Raw genomic sequence first — 14,660 nt, 5'->3', positions numbered from 1 at the left:
TCATTTCAAGTATTGCAAACAATAATATAATACAAAGAGCTAAACAAAATCTGATATGCACGTCCATATGGAGCAAAAATAACCTCCTACTATTAAAAACAAGTGCTTCATTCTATTAAGACTTTTATTTTGAAGTTTGAGTTTGCTTCAGCAGAGTGTAGGAACTGCCCAGGAATGCAGGTTTGATCAGGTAAGTTTATGAATAGTCAGAACCTCTACTCCATCATCCTCACCCAAGTATCCAGAAATGTCCATCATGTGCTGCTCTGACTCTGTGAGAATATATGGGGAGTTGCTGTAGTCCGCAGAGAGAGGAAGGCTACGACAGCGTCCCCTGCGCTGCTCTGAGGTAGAAAATGTGGAACTGCGTTGCCTTTGGCAGGTTGATGAATTAGCCTCTCGTAGCTTCCTGGCTAGTATGTTCCTCTGGATGGGCGAAGGACCTCTTTTGCTCCAGTTCTGTTCTGCCCGTTCAGCTCGGTCCAGTGCAGAAGATGGGCTTCGAGCCACGCCATGACGGTCCACCAAGGGCTCTTTTGTTGGTGTCTTTGGAACCAAATCTTTCAAGTTTGATTGAGATGGGGGAGTGTCAACCCAAGGTCTTCTCCTCTGGTCTACTGAGCTATCAGTTACTCTAGGACTGGAACAAGACCAGACTTCAAGTTCAGGAAGTGTATGCTCCCAGGGTCTGCTTCTACAGCTCCCCTCTGGTAGCTGGCGGGGAGTCACCTGGGTCATGCTCCTTTCTCGGTAGGGTCGAGCCGGGGGCAGCTGATTCTGGTTGTTCTCATGGAAGCTTGAAGTTCTCCTGAAGTTGGGATTCTTGGAGTATGGCACTCTACTGCGTTCTACCATCTCCACCCAGTCTGCTGTACGCTCAAGACGATGAGAGCTGCCACTGAATGAAGACTTCGGGGGACTCAGCAACAAGTCCACCTTTTGTCTGGCTGTTAAAGCATTGTTTTTGGGAGGCCACATGGGTTCTGGAAAGGGAGACCTAATGCGGAAGTGACTGCTGCTTGACTCTTCTGGGCTGTCAAGTTCTTGGGGCACTGGGGTTAGACCAGAAGGGGTTGAAGTCATTGCCTCTAGCATGGTGTCATCGACTGGACTCTGGGACACATGGTAGACTTGAGTGGCCTCTTTTAAGCCCTTCTTCTTCATCTCCTTGAGCTGTTGTTGAGCCAAGCGGTAGCCAAAAATAGGTGGAAGGATCTTTTGTCCAGAAGGAGACATCCTCTCCGGGTCTTGAGAAAGAGGAAGAGGAAGGGACATGCTCTGTTGACGAGCCAACACACCTCGGTCTGAAGGTCCCTGCTTTGCAGGCAAGGTAAGTCCCTTCTGGAGGGGAGCTGCCTGGAGACTTTCTGAGAAACTGGGTCTCTGCATGCTGTGACCACAGATAGAAGCCTCATCAGAGTTCTTCCGACCACTGGGAGAGTGCAGAGAGCTACGGCGCATGGAGCTGCACTTTGGAGCACGGCAGAGTTTTCTCCACACTGTGATAACGATAGTGGCCAGGATCACAGCCAGGCATAGGGAGATCCCAGCCACTACCACTAGATTCCCAGTTAGGGGTGAGTTCACAGCTGGTGGAGGGGTCAGGGATGGAGGCGGAAGCTCCTCTACATAAAGAAAAAACAGAATGGAGTTTATTCTGAAATAATTGGTTCTGAAAAAAAAAATTAATAATAATAAAAAAGATATAAACAGTAAAATGCTTACCAGTGCAATATTCTAGTGAACAGTGTGACTGCTCTCTAACCATGCCAGTGCATTGCATCCCACCACTAGAGGGCAGCAGACATTCACGAACACGCTCTCGCACACCTTCTCCACATGTCACACTACAACCACTCCATGGCTGCCATGGTCCCCACATTCCTTTAGAGCAATGATATATATCAGAGAGAAGAAATACATTTAAAAAATTTGTAAATTTTGTCTCAAGAAAATGTAAATGATGCTTTCCTGTCAAAATCCTTGCTAGGATGCCAAGGTGTTTCTAAGGCTTTTTCAGAGTGTTCTGGGTAATTGTTAGCTGGTTAAAATACTATGTTTAATACTTAAGGTTAGAGGTTAGGGCAGGGGTGTCCAGTGCCGCTCCTGGAGGGCTGCCTTCCTGCAGAGTTTAGCTCCAACACACCTGCCAAGAAGTTTCTAGTGATCCTGAAGACCTTGATTAGCTTGTTCAGGTAAATTTAATTGGGGCTGGAGGCAAACTTGGCTGGAAAGTGGCCCTTCAGGAGTAGGACTGGCCACCCCTGGGTTATGGGTTGAAATCACTAATTACTAAGTATAAACAACAGCAATAGTGATAAATGCCTTAGTATTCACCACTAGTTAGTGAAATTAGCAAATTAATTAGCAAATAAAAATAATTAGGAATATCTGCATTTAGGTTGCTTTATTCAACCTAGTGTGATTCTGTCAGGCCTAAAACATAAAATTAAGAACAAATTAGTGGTGCTAATTCCAGATTAGTTATTTTCTGTACATGCTCAACTGATAAAAGCAGACTCACTTGTATGTCTTTGCACAATCACACAGGTGTGGGCTAAACTGGGAGCCTTACTGTAGACGTATGTGAAATTAAAGCAGTATTTATTCCTGCCAGGGTCAAAGATGGAGCAGTTAAACTCAGTCTCATTCTCCCCTTGTGTGAGGAAATTGAAGGCCAGTTGAGAGGGAGCAGCCATGCCATTACTCTCTTCCTTATAAAGCAGAACTTTTCCATTTGTAACTGTACAGGGAGGAGTGATTCGACGAACAGAAACGGCTCCTTCACAGCCACTTTTGTAAATGTTATCCACAACAAGCTTGTAGGTGAAGATTCTGGACAGGTAAAGAGGACCAGAGGATTTGATGTCTTCCTTGATGTGAGGGGATTTTAGGAAAATCTGGATGAAGCCACGCTCCGTCAGGGGGGATGCACATGGCATCTCCAGATGCTGTGACCTAACTACTTTAATATTGTGTCTTATCCGGTTCTGCACCTTCTCAAATGTGTTCCTCCCTACCTGGACTTGTTCCAGGTAGCTGACGTCAAGGAAGAGAGTTGAAGCTTTGCTGCTAGAACAAGGATGGAAGTTGTCGTTAGTGTATACTCCAATCCTAAAGTCATTAGAGCTCTGGTTGTTGCTGCCACGTTCCACAGGCAGGTGAAAGGTGGGCCAGTGCACATGCAGAACTGGACTCCACCACCAGATGGCACTCCTGTTAGACACACCAAGATAGTGCTTCTGCTCCAGTCGGAATCTGAAATTACCTGCATATAGGAAGCAAGAGCAGTTGAACTCCATTGACCCATCTGATTGGTTAAGGGGAAGCGACCTGGAGAGTACTGTAACATTCCTGTCGATGTCAATCAATGACACTGTCAGCCTGTGGTCGGTGAAGTTGCGTTCAGTGTTGTAATCCACAAACACACTGGCATTGCTCAAGGCGATGTGCATTGATGGCCAGAGATGGATACCAGCCATTGCTATACAAAAAAGAAAATATAAATTAAAATCATTCAAGAGACCTAAAAAAACAGTTTGGATATTTGCCAACTTCTTGTCATGAAGTTGGGTGATTGTTTTCTTTTAGCTACAGATTCCGTGTGGTTGTTATCATGTAGTTGTACTGTTACAAGAATGTTTTGTGGTGGTATTTACTGGTCAAACACTAAAGAGCCCACTCTCAAGTCTCTATGGTTGTGGTTCTTCTCTGGCTTAGGAGTTTTTTGCCCTGCTTATTTTCTGCCAGGGAAAAACTAAGTCTGACTGCTAAAAACATTAGAAGACTGCCAACTACAGGCCTGGAAGAAATTTCACACTATTTCTTCTCGTCTTTTTGGCTTTTCTGCTACTTTTATTAACAGTGACTGTCTGCTGCACAGAAAATAATATTGAGAAAACAGAGGAACGTGATCTTTAGAATACACAAACTCACCATCGCCAGTATATGCACTACAGCCCATGTGCCAACTACTAGGTCATGACTTCAACTAAATTGGTCATTTTAAATGGTCAATTTTTCAGACTTAGATTAGACCTTATTGTTTATCTCTAATATTACTATAGATTTAAGGTTGTGCATTTGGAGCCATATGTAAATACTATACTACTACGTTATACTTAAAAATGCAACACTGAAACACATAATTTCTTAAAGAATTGTCAAGTTTAAGTTCTACTGCTGGACAGCACTGTTGTCTATTCCTGCAGTATGAGAACTTGAGGAGGCATTGTGATTTACAAATGCTGTGTGCGTGGGTCACTTCCTGCAGAAAAAACAAATACGTCCAGGGGAAGAGAGTGCAGGAAAAGTCAGTGACCCTCCCTTCCCCCTCCCAACATTTTCCTCTCCAACTGAACTCGATTCACCATGGTGCACTTGAAACTGCCAATCACTGACCTTCATTTAAACTCTATTTTACATGAGAAGCAGAAAAGTTGGATTATATAACTGAACATTTGTGCCGTTGTCATGATTCCTGCGGATGTAATGAGAACTAAATAGTTTTATTACACCTGTTGCATTGCAGGTTTGGAGTTCCTTTCCTTGCCAAAATCATCTATGGTTTGCATGCTCGCGGCATTAAGGCATAATTTTCCATAAAGCTCTTTTGGCATACAAATAAAAAGTTGACTTGTCTAAGTTCCAGGTTAAACTGTTCTTTAAAATCTAAGGACATCTTCTCACCAAATCCCATCAGGAAGAGCAGCACAAATAGGGTCGCTGTAGGGAAACCCTGTGTCATTCCGACTTCTGCGGCCTCTTATCTTTCTTTGTCCACATCACCCCAATCCACTGTTATTCACTCTGTCCTGACACAGATAAATTCAATAAGGTACAAGATATGAATATGTTCATTCTACATACCACACTTTTTGTTTTGGCAATCACCTAACTCTTTCACTGGACTATCAATTGTTAAGGTGGAAAAATGAATTTGAATATCTTGATAATCTCACATTTTAACACATAGTATAGACTATTCAGTGCATACATATATAGGCTACACTTACACTTAACATAATATAGGCTATAAACACAATGGCTTTTCTTGATTTAATTTTTTTTCTTTATCAATCCAAACTGAGCAAGGCTTAGTTATGGAAGGAAAAAAAAAAAAGATTTCTGGCTTAAACATGTGACATTTAGTTACTTTTTTGAGGCAGTTATGTGTATATATAATAGCCTGTCTATAGAGAATATATATAGAGATAGAGAGGAGACTGAGAATATAGAGAAAATATAAATATACATTCTATATTAATATAATCTGCATTCATTATATTTTATTATGAATATAGAATTATTACAAACTACTATATATTATTCTATTATAAAAGACAATTATAAAAGTTATAATGTTGCTGGGGCACAATACTGATTTGAACACTCTAAACGTTCAAATCCAGATATCTGTACTCTTGAATTTATACAAAATAAACTTAAAAAACCTTTATGCATTATACTTCTTACAGGCATAAACAAAACCTGTCGATAGCCTACACTTAAATGCTAAAATTAAAGGTAAATAAAGATATAGAGGTAGAAGATAAAAGTATGTTACTTACATATGACACTGAGTCGAATGAATACCGTTATGTTCTTGCATCCTGGTCGGGCTGAAAGTCATCACGATACCGTGAGTTTTGTTTTTAAGCGTTAAATGAATGAACGTCACGCTCTGAGGCACGCTCCAGACTGAGCGACAGTGAACGCGCGCTCCCTTGCTTCCTCTACTGGCGGTATTAGGGAAATTAAGTTAGGATGCGCTCTGGTCTTCACAAAATCTAGCCAACAAATTGTGCAGAACTGCATATTATACTTTTTTATTTTTATGTGAATCCAAGGCTCTCTATGAATACAGCCAATTAGCTACTATAGTTCATGTTACCAAACATAAATGTCAGAGGTTGAATCATCTGCTTAATATTAAAAAAACTCTCCTCAATAAATCTCCTCACAATGGGGAGGTCTGTCTCGAGATGAACGTGGCATTTCAGGCCTTAAGTTCATTAATATATTAAACTATATTTAGGAACAGTCTACTCATTGTAATCGCAGTTGTCATTACTGGCTCACATGCTTGTATGTTAAGACCTTAGAAAAACATAACATAATTTCTTCAGTACTAGCAATAAGTGCCATAAAAGACAAACAGCGCTGGAGAAGCATCTGATATAATACAGCAGAATGAAAAGTGATAACACACTAGAAATAATCAAGAAAGATAAATGAACACATGAAATAAAACACAAAGACAAAAAATGTTATTTAAAAATATTATTTTTACACAACAATCCAAAATAAGTAATGAAGACTTTATGCTTCCATGAGGGCAAAAGCAGCTTGTATTCAACAAAAAATTATTATATTGATGTTTTGAATTTTTGGTTATTTTTTAGAATTTTAATAAAAAAAATTCCTTACCTTCTTTCTCGTGTGTTTACAACACAGTTTGATGCATAATGCACACATATTTTTATGGACAATCTGACAGCATTGAATATGCACTGGAGTCACACACAATATCAACATAACTGATTTCAACAACAGACTGCGTCCTCTGCATCCTCATAATCATTTCTGTCATCCCCTTTTCATTAGAGGCTGTAGAAATCACTAAATATGATAGACACAGGAAAAAAACAAAAACAACATTCATGAAAGACCCTATTGACAAACACAGAGGAAAGTAGGTGCCCACTTGTGTCCAAAGCGGGAGCTAATCAGTTATCAGTTTTGAGAGGGATCCGGGGCCAGCAGGAGCTGAGAGCCAGCTGGGTTCGATAACATATCGGCTTCATGCATCAGAACAGGTTGGGATAAAAACGCAGACCTTCTACTGAATCATCTCGGCACAAGTGACCCATTTTTTCAGCTAGTAACAGCCTAAAAAGGAGAGCAGTACATCAGCATACTGAGAAGACACTTGTGGTGTGGGATGAATTATTGATGATAAAGGAAAAGGATGTCTCTTGTACCTTTCTTTAGCAAGGAGAACTGACAGTCCTAACAACTTGGCAAACTCTTCAGCTGTGAGGGAGCCTTTATCAGACACCTGGGAGAGAAAAAAAGAGAAGGAAAGCTCAATTAAACCAGATGGATGCCCACTAAAACCACCGCTCTGTGTTTTGGGGTATTGCCAAAGCTAAAAATATACAATACTATGTTTTGATTAGATACATGTGTCTCAGTGAGTTTATAAAGCAAATTTCTCACACCAGAATTAAAAGGAAAAAGAAGAAATTATTTTTTAATTTCATTTTCTAAATGACAATTAAGCAAATTTCTTGCCCAAAATACGACTAATAATAATGTACCTAAGCATTTAAATGTATTTGATTTGTATTTATATCACTTAGTGCTGTGGCTGCTGTCAAATGATTAATCACATCCAAAATAAAAGCTTTTGTTTACATAATAAATGTTTGGGTACTGTGTATATTTATTGTGTATATATAAATACACACACATACAGCATATATTTTGAAAATATTTACATGTATATATTTATATTCATATAATTTATATTATATATATAAATATATTTAATATATAAACATAACATATTTTTCTGAAATATATACATGCATGTGTGTGTATTTATATATACATAAATATACACAGTACACACATATATTACGTAAACAAACTTTTATTTTGGATGCGATTAATCCTTTGACAGCACTAATCTAAATATATATTAAATGCTCTATAATCATAATTATTCTTCCAAATCATATGCAAAGAAAAAAAAAAGTTAATTAACATTTTTTTTTTTTCATTTTGCAATGAGATTTTGTAATTTTTGGCATCACAATAACAACAATTTTGGTGGAAAACAATGCAAAATGTTCTAAAATTGGCTTTATTTAAGCAAAATCGAATTTCTTATTCTTATTTTGGTGTCAAATATGACCCAGGTGTGATCTTGAATGGTTTCGTGAGATTCACCTCCTGTACTGTATATACACCTAACTTATGGCTGATTCAATATGAATAGAGCAATAATTGCCAACTCATGTCAAATGATCTTCAAATATTTTTGCTTTGTTTTTTTTTTGTTTGTTTTTTTTTTAACATTCCTCTTTACCACATCTGTCTTGGAGTCTTCAGGGATGGAAATTTCTAATCTGATACGCCTCTCATTCCAGCTCTTTGACCTAAAACACCACCCCCAATCACATCTGCTAGCTGTGTCTTGTCCAAAAACACTCTGAAGGTGGTTCATTTCATACAATTTCTAGGAGTATGAAACGGGAAACTTCTCTCACTCTCCTAACCACAACCATTTAATAGAAGAGGAAGAAATTGGCTGTATAAGTTTGTGGTTATAAACCTGATCCAATTTCCACTCTACGAACCTGTAATTAAACATGACAGGAAGTTGCTGCATGATGTTTGAATGGCCACATAAGTGATTTCACAGATGGGGAAAAGTGATGGCACGGCACTCACGTTATCTAGAGCTGAGGCAATCATTTCCTCTTCACTGTGGGACTGGAGCTGAACCACCATCACGCCGCTGTCAAATACTCGCAACCTGACAGGGAAAGAAAATGATGTTTATGTTGCTGGTTGCTTAAGAACCCTGCTGCTTCGTAATCTAATCGTATGCAACCTAATTGTGGTTTGGGAATCAAATGGTTGTTTTCTTTTGAAAGGTGGAAAAGGCAGCCAAAAGACAGAGGGCGGACATGGGTCCTGAAAACAGGAAGTCTGCCAGGAAGTGGCTGACCGATCCCACGCTGACCTGCTTCAGCCTACAAAGACTGGCTTACACAGAAAACATCCACATTTGCTCACTTTTACTCACGCAAACACACACACAAATCAAAACGGTCACACCCTTACCGTAGAGGAAGCTTCAGTGATTCAAACATCTTGCAGGCATTGACTAAGTCATCCGGAGAGAGAAGCTGTGAAGAAATTTGCGAGAAGATCCATCCAAAAAAAAAAATTCACCATAGAACTACATAAATATTTATGCATATTTCAAAAAATAACCCCAAAGATATTTTCTTACTGTTGTTTTTTTTTTTTTTATGTGTGTGTACACATTAAAAAGGTTTTAATTGTCATTAAGATTATTTTTTAAAGAATTATTTTAAAATAATACTTTTATTATTGTGCATTCGGTTCAGCTTTGCATCACAGGAGCAAATTACATTATTTGTTACATGACAATATACATTATAAATTAATTAAAAAGTACTGTAATAAAAACTATTATTTTAAAATTAACTTGAATTGTGGTGTGTTTTTCAAATTTTTAGAATTATTAATTCATAAATATCATTAGGTTTTTGGGGACTATAGCTCATGACATTTTAGAACCTGAAATAACTTTGCTGTCAATATTCTGATAGATGCAAACCAAACCAATGCATCACACTCGTATTTAAAGTGAGAGCTTTCTCTCTACTCTCCAGATGGCTGTGCCATCATCAGCTTCACTCTTAATGCTGCTGGGAAGGAGATCAGGATCAGCTCTGATTAACTCACTGATGTGTCCAGTTTCATCTTACCTCCATACCACGGGCTCTGTTCACCAAACAGTACACTTCAGTGAGGGCCATCATTCCTCCACGCTCCTATAAAGTAAGACGGAATGTATAGTCATCTGGGTATTACTGCAAATTAAACCCCAACAAGGTGATGATTTTCACATAATGATCAGCTAACTTTACATAATCATATATCATATTAGATGAACAAAATGTTCAAAAGAACAGCATTTACAAGAAATAGAAACCTTTTGTAACATTATAAATGTACTGACTCCTAATTTCTTTCAATCAAAAATCTTACTGACCCCAAACTTTTGAACAGTGGTGTATATTTGCAGGTTGCCATGCAAAGCTGCTTGATGATAAGCATAAGAAATATATAAAAACACACAGTTACCTCCAGTGGGGCCTGCAGCATGTCTCCCAGCTGTTTGGCGAGTTGGATGTGGTATTGTGTGCCTGAGCCGTGTGTCTCTCGGGTCACTGGGTTGGCTATACCCATACTCAGCAAATAAGACTTGAAGCGGATAGTCTGTTGGATGGCACACAAAACAAACATGACAAATTTAATTGCAGCTCTACACTAACTAAACATAAGAACGAATGAGCACGACTGGTCATTATAGGCTACTATCAATGTTGAGAAATTCCAATTTTAGCATGTGAACTTCAAGATTTCTACAGATGGAACAAATACATCAAGTCATGTTTTTCCCCTTCTGACTGTGGACTTCTGTAATAACTGGTTATTTTCTGTGCAATAAATATTTGTGTCTATTTGGATGCAATGCTGCATTTAAGAAACATGGTGGATCTCAATCCTGGCTGCTTTTCAGCTCAATTCTAGGTTCTATTTATGTCACCGTCTCATTTCCTTGCCCTCGATGCCCCTGTACAAAGTGTATGTTGCGAGCGAGCGGGATTTCTGAGCTCTGTGTGGATTACACTGCCAATGTTTGCCAAGCTATGGATTTATAGACACTCCACTGAGCCAGAGAACATGACACAAATGTACATAATCAAATGTGTTGTTTTATCGAAGAGAGAAGGTCTGATATCTGAACTTTTAGAAGCATATCTGTGCATATGGAGGCCAAATAAAACAAAACATTAAGCTAGAACAATAAATATAACAGCTGTTATCTACATGTAATCTAAGAAAGCCTATTAACTTAAGCAGGATCAAAGCAGTAATAGACTTTGAGGAGGAAACAGCCTTATAAAAAAGGCTCTTCTTACAAGTTCATGTGTGTATACACTACTATTTAAAATATTTGGGGCAGTAACTTTTTTTTTTTTAATTAATACTTTTATTCAGCAAGGATGCATTAAATTATTCAACACTGTTTAAAAAGATTTATATTTGAAATAAATGTTGATCATTGGAACCCCGAAAAAATGTATCAGTTTCCACAAAAATATTAATCAGTAAAAAAATAAAAAAAAAACAAAAATATAAAATAAATTAATTCAACAAATCAAAATAAAATAAAATAATATAAAGAATCATGTGACACTAAAGACTGGAGCAATGATGCTGAAAATTCAGCTTTGCCATCACATGAATAATAAAATAAAAAAAAATAAAAAAAAATTCACAATATTACTGTTTTGTCACATTGAAGGATTGCTCAACATAAGATACTTCTTTCAGAAGCATTAAAAAATCTTACTGGCCCAAACGTTTGAACAGTAATCTATCAAATCCAGTATCTGATTAATGATTGGCTAATGTCAAATATCTCAGCCAATCACATGATGAAACACTGGTGCTTCAGAAAACCAAGCACCTCAGGGTCATTAAGCTCACCTCATCTTCTGTAATGTCACCCTGCTTGTCTTTGATTTTGTTGGCAATGGATTTGGAGAGCTCCACCATCTCTTTGGCCTGCAGGGAAAGATAGTGATTCGCTGGATCAAGACTGATAAACTTGACCATGGCTGTATTGTGCAGGATAACAGGCCGGCCCACAGACCTACTGAGTGACTGACCTTTTCCATCAGTTTACTGAGATCCTCAAAGGCCTGAAAGAAAGAGAGATGTTAGAATAGAAACATGAAAGAAATGATATCCAAAACACCTCTTTTTAAGGGCCGAAATCACCTGTAAATCACTGGGTGTGCCCACACCTAACAGGATATCCCACCTCTGTGCACTCTCTCTTTATCTTCCATTATAGCTGTGCCAGGAAGCTAATCAGAGCAATGAGGTCATCTGGCATTAAAAACAAGGTCCAGCATCCTTTCAACATCAGGGGCCCCTTAGAATGGGGCCATGGCACCCCCAGCTTTCCTGATTATCTCAGGCTGGTGTCCCAGTGCTGTATGTTAGATATGACTACCTGTCAGTCTGTTTCTCTTTCTTACCTCAGAAATGTTTTTATCTGTCTCTTTTCTTTTCTCTTCCAACTTCCGTTCAATTCCCACAATTCCCACTGCGCGTGTTCTTCCTGCCTACAGAACCACAGAGAGCAGGAGAGAAAAAAAATGAGCCTCGCTCTTTGTTAAACATGCACACACACAAACAATAACTCCAAAAACATGCAAACAAGTAACAAAGGAACAGGAAGGAAAGGGTTTGCCATGGGGTTACTGCTTCAGGGCCACGGCTTGTTCTTTACAAGATACAAACTTTAAAAAAAAACAGCAATAGAAATGTTGCAAGATATCTATAATATATAATAAATAAAAATATCAAAGATAAAACAACATTTTGTAAATATTTGAACAGCTCAATGTCATGAATGACAAATACAATTATTACAGTGCCACCTTGAGGATGTAATAGGGGCTGCATCTTTATACATTCAAAACAGAATTTACAGGCAATACACAAAGATTTCTTTTATTTATTTGATTAAGATTTTATTTAAGAGTCATCAGATCTACTATAACTGACTAGCTGTCACCAGTATGAATATTTAATGAAAATAATTAATGCTATTTTCCAATTAAGAACAGCTGACACAGTTGTATCTGGTGCTGATGCAACTTAGTTATTTATATATATGGTAAGAAAATAGCAATTTATTAAACTCAAATTAATTAAATCAATTAAATAAATCATGTCATTAATTGAAAACAACATAAATTTCTAATGCTTGGATTATTCAGCTATTCACAAAAGAATAATTATTATTCAAAAAATATAGCTACAGTGTTATTGTTAGTTAAAACTAAAATTATTTAAACTATTTTCTGCAACTTAAAGCTGAAATAAGATGTAATATAAATATACATATTTGATTAAAAAATAACATTAGAAATGTTGCTTTATCAACTATCTGAAATAAACTGATGTTAAAGTACTAAAATAATTCTGACTTATTTCAGTGAAAATTATTTTAGTAAAATCACTAAAAGTAAAACTGACCTAATAAAGCTGATTTAATTAAAAAATAAAGCTAATTTGAAAATTTTAAATATTAAAATGAAACGAATTAAAAATAATAAAAGCACATAACACACCTACTAAAACAAACCAAAATTAAAATGAAATTTAAAAGTATAATATTAAAAGATAATTAAAAATATTAATAAATATAACTAATATATATATATACTAAAATAACATTGGATAATTATAATAACTGTTTAATGCATACATATATACAAAATAATAACATTTGCTACATTAAAAAAAAAAAAAACAATGAAATAACAAAACAAAACCCAGTTGTGAATGTATCATTCAAAGTTTCAGTTTAAGCTAACCTTGGGTCCTGTGGGGATGGGCTGTGAGACAGGTGTATTCTCCCATCGTTTCTGAGTCATCTCTTCAGTTAGACGTCTGTAAAACTACACACCAAACACAGCACAAGTTACCCTTCTAACACCTCTGCTCCGTTCCTCTCTAAATGTCATGACTGCTTATAATACATGCTTCAAACTGCATTAAGCCAGATTTAGTGGAGTAATAAGCTCCATGTACGTGGAAGCAGAATTAATCTATGCATCATCATCTCAGTTGAAATATTTGTGACATCACTCCTTAAGTCACTGACCTCAATCTGCCCGTGTTCCTTGAAGGACAGCTCTATAAAAGAGTACTTGCTGTGCTGGTAGGGGCCAGGCTCCTTATTTTCCGGGGCTGGATGCAGGTGAATGACAATCTTAGCACTGCAGGGTTAGAAAGGTAACAGTTTATTTTTAAAATAAAGATTAATAAATGGGGTGTAGTTCCAAATATTATTATAGCATGCTACAGATGCATCAGATGCTCGCTTAGGTTTAAGTGCAGTCACCTTTTTCCGATGCCAGCTGCCTGCTCCTCAAAGAATATGATCTGTGACAAGGGTATGCATATACAACATTCCTACAGAGAAAGAGAGATTTCAGGCATTTTTGTTCAATTTAAGCAAAAGGACATTTAAGAGAGAGAAAAAAAGTTCAGAGCAACAAAAAGATACTGGAGATGACATACATGATTCTTCTGGTCTCTCCAGAGAAGGCGATGGGTGCTGAGAAGAACGACTCCTACATCAAGTTTAGCCTGTCAATATGGAATCAGAATAATATGGTGCATTATTATATACACTATTTATTTAAGTAATGGTAACCCCATTTCTACTTCTACAATTTCTGTCTAACAGCATTAATAAACATTATATAAACGACATCACCTAAAATGTGCATGTGTTTTACTGTAATGTTTACATCTTTGTCAGGTCAGTATTTTCCACATGGTTGTCATTATTTCAGAACTTTTATCTGAATCCACTGTCTACGAATAAATACCTTTTCTTCCCCATCGTAAAGTCTCACTCCTCTTTGCTGAATTACTAACGTTTCATTCATCTCAAGTAGACCATTTGTCCAAACAAACCTGTCCATTTTTAACAAAATAATACAGCAAAAGTAAATAACAGAACTAGGGCATATTATATGTGAAGCTGTTTACTTCCGCCTAGGTGTCTGGGAATCCGCCTGTTTGAAAAATACGTCAATCCATCCAAAACTTCACTCTCCTCGCATTGCTTTTAATGTGCGTTATAGAAAGTCATAAAAATTTACTTAATATCCATTTTAGTTAAATTTCCCCAATTTATGAGAATTCGAAACCTACCTAATTAGTTTGTTATCTTTAAAAAGAATTGTCAGTATTTATGACAACTCGAAAAACTTAATATAAGTTAGTATTTGAATAAT

General features: G+C 37.2%; 2 protein-coding genes across 4 annotated transcripts; both read right to left on the bottom strand.

Moving 5' to 3' along the window:
- Window positions 1–110: 110 nt before the first annotated feature.
- Window positions 111–6,141, bottom strand: LOC109097968 (thrombospondin type-1 domain-containing protein 1). 3 transcript variants are annotated; one of them, XM_019111586.2, is made up of 5 exons: window positions 5,571–6,141; window positions 4,690–4,814; window positions 2,525–3,484; window positions 1,726–1,884; window positions 111–1,625 (listed from the first exon to the last, which is right to left on the bottom strand). In XM_019111586.2, exons 2-5 carry the CDS (start codon window positions 4,745–4,747, stop codon window positions 187–189), a joined length of 2,616 nt encoding a protein of 871 aa, XP_018967131.1. In that variant the 5' UTR covers window positions 4,748–4,814; window positions 5,571–6,141; the 3' UTR covers window positions 111–186. The 3 variants fall into 3 exon arrangements, with proteins under 3 accessions (XP_018967131.1, XP_018967132.1, XP_018967133.1); XM_019111587.2 differs by having other exon boundaries at window positions 4,690–4,809; XM_019111588.2 differs by lacking the exon at window positions 4,690–4,814.
- Window positions 6,142–6,267: 126 nt separating this feature from the next.
- vps36 (vacuolar protein sorting 36 homolog) lies at window positions 6,268–14,450 on the bottom strand. The gene is made up of 14 exons (XM_019111598.2): window positions 14,250–14,450; window positions 13,936–14,004; window positions 13,757–13,827; window positions 13,517–13,631; window positions 13,227–13,310; window positions 11,880–11,966; window positions 11,505–11,537; window positions 11,323–11,400; window positions 9,910–10,044; window positions 9,531–9,596; window positions 8,857–8,921; window positions 8,461–8,545; window positions 6,984–7,060; window positions 6,268–6,891 (listed from the first exon to the last, which is right to left on the bottom strand). The coding sequence occupies exons 1-14, from the start codon at window positions 14,343–14,345 to the stop codon at window positions 6,810–6,812; spliced, it is 1,143 nt and encodes a 380-aa protein (XP_018967143.1). The 5' UTR covers window positions 14,346–14,450; the 3' UTR covers window positions 6,268–6,809.
- Window positions 14,451–14,660: the final 210 nt, after the last annotated feature.

The sequence above is a fragment of the Cyprinus carpio genome, chromosome B10, assembly GCF_018340385.1.
Source record: "Cyprinus carpio isolate SPL01 chromosome B10, ASM1834038v1, whole genome shotgun sequence".
NCBI classification, from domain to species: Eukaryota; Metazoa; Chordata; class Actinopteri; order Cypriniformes; family Cyprinidae; genus Cyprinus; species Cyprinus carpio.
The sequence above is the reverse complement of the archived record's forward strand: the minus strand, read 5'-3'. Positions and strand labels throughout refer to the sequence as shown.